The sequence below is a fragment of the Lycium ferocissimum genome, chromosome 10, assembly GCF_029784015.1.
Source record: "Lycium ferocissimum isolate CSIRO_LF1 chromosome 10, AGI_CSIRO_Lferr_CH_V1, whole genome shotgun sequence".
NCBI classification, from domain to species: domain Eukaryota; kingdom Viridiplantae; phylum Streptophyta; class Magnoliopsida; order Solanales; family Solanaceae; genus Lycium; species Lycium ferocissimum.
Window position 1 is genome coordinate 30612969 of NC_081351.1, and position 4012 is coordinate 30616980.

A 4012-nucleotide genomic window follows, 5' to 3' on the forward strand; every position below is an offset into this window, starting at 1 on the left:
TATGTACTTAACAAGTATGACAAAGTATTAACTAAAATAATATTGACAGTACATCTGGTGGGCTAGAATTTTCAATTGCTTTAAGTTTTAAATGAACTCAATTAACTAAGATTCCGGTCATAATCAGTTTTATATATTCTGTTGTTTTGTTATAATATGTGGATAGAAATTTGGCTCTTCTAGAAGTTCAAAAAAAAGAATTTTCTGCACAGCCAAATTTATAGAACTAATAGAATAATCAGACACATCAAGTTGCAGGAAATAAACATACAAAATAATAAATTCACTACTTTTTCAAAAATGGCCTTCTGTCAAATTTGTCATTTCTTGGCGTAACACAGCATATTTTGTTGACGTCCAATCCCTTTATTACCTCTATATCTACTTTATAGCGAAACTATTGGGATAAAGTGACAGGAATTAATGTCTTTGTATCAATTTGACTATAGCATAGGAAGTTCTAGATGCCCAATTAATATATGGATATAAATAATATTGTCTTTACAAAGAAATAAAAAATAATAAGTACTCATGAGAATAACAAACGATAATTTGTGGCGTGATTTTGATTTATTCCCTTAAAAATATATTCAGAAAATAATATGCACTTTCTGTTAAAAAGAATCTGAGCACGCGATCCAATTTTTTCTTTTTTGAAAATGTGTGAAGCACATAATAAATTCTTTTGAAAACTTTTCACAACATATGTCGGGTAAGTTCTTTGATACTCGGGCCCAAGTTTATACTATATGGGGTCGTTTGGTAGATAGTCGAAATTATCCCGAATTATATCCGAATAATCAATTTATCCCATCACTTTTATTCGGTTTTTTTTTTATATCATCTAAAAGATGGTATAGCTTTCTTTTTAATTATAATGAGCTACCAAAAATGGGAAAATACTGAAAATATAGCAAGTCCTAATTTTTGAATGACCGATATTTGAATATATCATTGAAATGGTATAAATTTATCAATATAAGAAGAAACATTATTTATTCTCTAGTAATGGATTTACTTTCAAACTATCAAGTTCAAAAATAAACATGCATAAGAGAAAGCTTGCTAGAAATGCCCTTCTACCAAACGACGTAACATCAAGACTGCCCAAACAAATTATGAACAGTACAAATGGTTTTAAGAAAAGAAAAATGAGGTAAAAGTATAAAAATGAATATATGTATCGACTTAAGCAAAGACAGAATATATTAAAATAGGATGAATGACTCGAGCTTGTTTAAGTTACAATATTCGATTCAATCCATAATTGATTCAACAAAAGGCGTTCCGCTTTTTTATTGATAAGTACCATCCAATTAAAACCTAAATAAATATTTTTTATTTTTTTTGTTGTTGTTGTTATATATCACAAATCAATCTAAAAGTAAAACACAAATATTCTTGATATTTTCATGACTGAGTGACTAGAAAACGAAGAAAGATGACATCTCAACAAATTATGAAAGGTACAAATGGTTTTAAGAAAAGAAACATGAGGAAAAAAATTTCAATATATGATCTTAAGCAAAGACAGAATAATTTTAATACAAAAGCATTGCATAGATTGTTATGGATCCAAATCTTGTAAAACACAAATATTCTTTACATTTTCATGATTGAGTGACTAGAAAACGAAGAAAGATGACGTCTCAACAAACTAGCCACGAGGAAAACAAATTTCAATATAGGTCTTTAATTTAATACAAAACGTAACGTGGATCTTGTCATTATTAAGGGTAGCGAATTGTCGTAATACTACTAACATTTTTGTCTTGGATTATGCACATGCTCATGTTTTTCTCTACGAGACTCATCTGCCATGCTAGGTGAATTGACATGTACTCGAATCACAGGAGCTAGTAATTATCGATAAAATTATATTGGTGACGTTATTGTTATTGTGATTAAACAAGCAGTACCAAGTATACACCCTAGAAGGATAACAAGTAGTCAGATTCGTAATTTTGCGAACTTGAAAAAACTCAAAACATGATAATGAAATGATAAATACGATGTGATGACAATGCTATAGTTATTATTGATCAATAAAAAAATCTAATAGGAACTCAAATTTCGGCATTGGTAATTGCGTGAACATGAAAAAACTCAAACATGATAATGAAATGATAATACGATGTGATGACAATGCTATAGTTATTATCAATCAGGAAAAAAATCTAATAGGAACTCAAAATTCATCGCAATCACCGGGAATTGAGAGAACTAAATTTTACTAAAATAATTATTAGTGTGTATGTATAAGTGTTAGTATTGATCAAGAAGAAAACCTAATAAAAACTCAAAATTCGGCGCAATCACAGGGAATTGAATTTACTAAAATAATTATTAGTGTATATATATATAATAAGTTAAATCCTTTAACAAAAAGGAGTTATTCATCTAATCCATCTGACAAAAGTAAAACTTACATAGGAATATGGATATGTGTCACCACTTTTTTCGACAATAACCACTCCCACAACATTACATAAAAGAAAAGACAAATATTGTCTATACAAGAAAAAAAACAAATGGAATTAATAACAAAACATCAAAATTTTCATTTTTTTCGTGATAACCCAAAGCCATTAGCCATTGCATGAACTGCAGGATTGAAAGCCAATTGTCCAAAAATCCCCTGTTTGTATGGCAAAAGAGTTTTCTTCTTCAAATCTGATGAAAGTGCTCGGTTTACAGTATAATGCAATTCATGAGCTGAAACTTGTCCTTTTTTCCTCCTTGTTGTAACAATTGATTTATTTGAAGAAGAAACAGATCCATCATTTCCCTTAAAGCTTGAATTTTTTCCTTCTTTGCAAGCAACTGTATATTTCTTTAATGGATCTTTATCTGATGCTCTTCCTTCTGATGCACTCCTAAACAAGAACAAATCTTTGATTCTCCATTTTTTGCTACCTTTAGATGATGATGAAGTTAAAACAGAGCAATTACAAATAGAAGACTCTTTTGTAGGTTCTTGTTGTTGTTCTTCTTCCCATGGATACTGTGAAACTCTCATAGGTGAAAGTGACCTTGCTGATCTTCTACTTGATGAATTTGACAAACCATTTGTATTAACTCTCTGTTTTCCCCTGCTTTCCCTTTGGTTTTGTGTTTGTAAAGCAGAGTGCTCTGTTTTTTCTTGATCTTTTTTCTTTCTTGGAGAAAATACTCTGTTTTTCTTTTCAGTTTGCAAAAGAGGGGATGGTTTTAATGGCTTTATCATTCCACCATCAAACAATTCTTCAGCTGAAACAGAGCTAATTTCCAATTCTTGGCTAACATCAAAAGCAAACTCACCCTTATTTTCATCATCAGCAACGAATAAACTGTCGAATTCGCGATAAAATTGGTTGAGATGAGAAGGACTTGGTGGAGCACTGAAGTAATAATCACCATTAAAGGGCTTTGGTGTTGATGGTGGACTTGTAAATGGTGTTGATCTTGCACTATTGAAATCGAAATTATCCATTTCCTTAAACGGTATCATAACTTCCATTTGTTTTTCTTTGCTGGTTTCTGTTTATGAGAAGTAGCAGAAACAGAGAAAATGGAGTTTTTTAAGATGTGTATATATAAAGAAATGGATAGGCTAAGATTTTGAAATAACAAAGAAGGAGGTGAGCCAAATATTATTGACTAATGTGGGGATAATGAGTTTAATTGTATTAAAGAAAGAGCCGTCTTTTATTACCTTTCAATACAAACAAAAAAATTTGTCATGTTTTTCTTGGTACAGATATGTCTAGTTGATTTTGTATAATGTAATATGATGACCCCACAATTATATAAATTTTGGATTGTCCTTCAAGTAAAAGTTATACGTAGATATTTGGAAAATGACACATGTAATTGAAGAGGGTAGAGCCATGCGTAATGAGCTTCATCATCTTGTGTTGATTTTACTGTTTTGTAATAGCAAAAAACACCCTATAGTTTCTACAATTGTATTGACATCCTCGTAGTCGTTGATCTATCCTGTCTTAAAAGTATATTTCTTTTTCTCGCTTTC

The 4012-nt window shown here is 30.4% G+C and overlaps 1 protein-coding gene across 1 annotated transcript; it reads right to left on the reverse strand.

The window, feature by feature from the left end:
* Positions 1-2560: 2560 nt before the first annotated feature.
* Positions 2561-3499, reverse strand: LOC132034798 (uncharacterized). The gene has a single exon (XM_059425154.1). The coding sequence runs from the start codon at positions 3497-3499 to the stop codon at positions 2561-2563; it is 939 nt and encodes a 312-aa protein (XP_059281137.1).
* Positions 3500-4012: the final 513 nt, after the last annotated feature.

Bases quoted from the DNA above. Each gene is read 5' to 3' on its own strand.
- LOC132034798 (XM_059425154.1), bottom strand. From the start codon at position 3,499: ATGGAAGTTATGATACCGTTTAAGGAAATGGATAATTTCGATTTCAAT.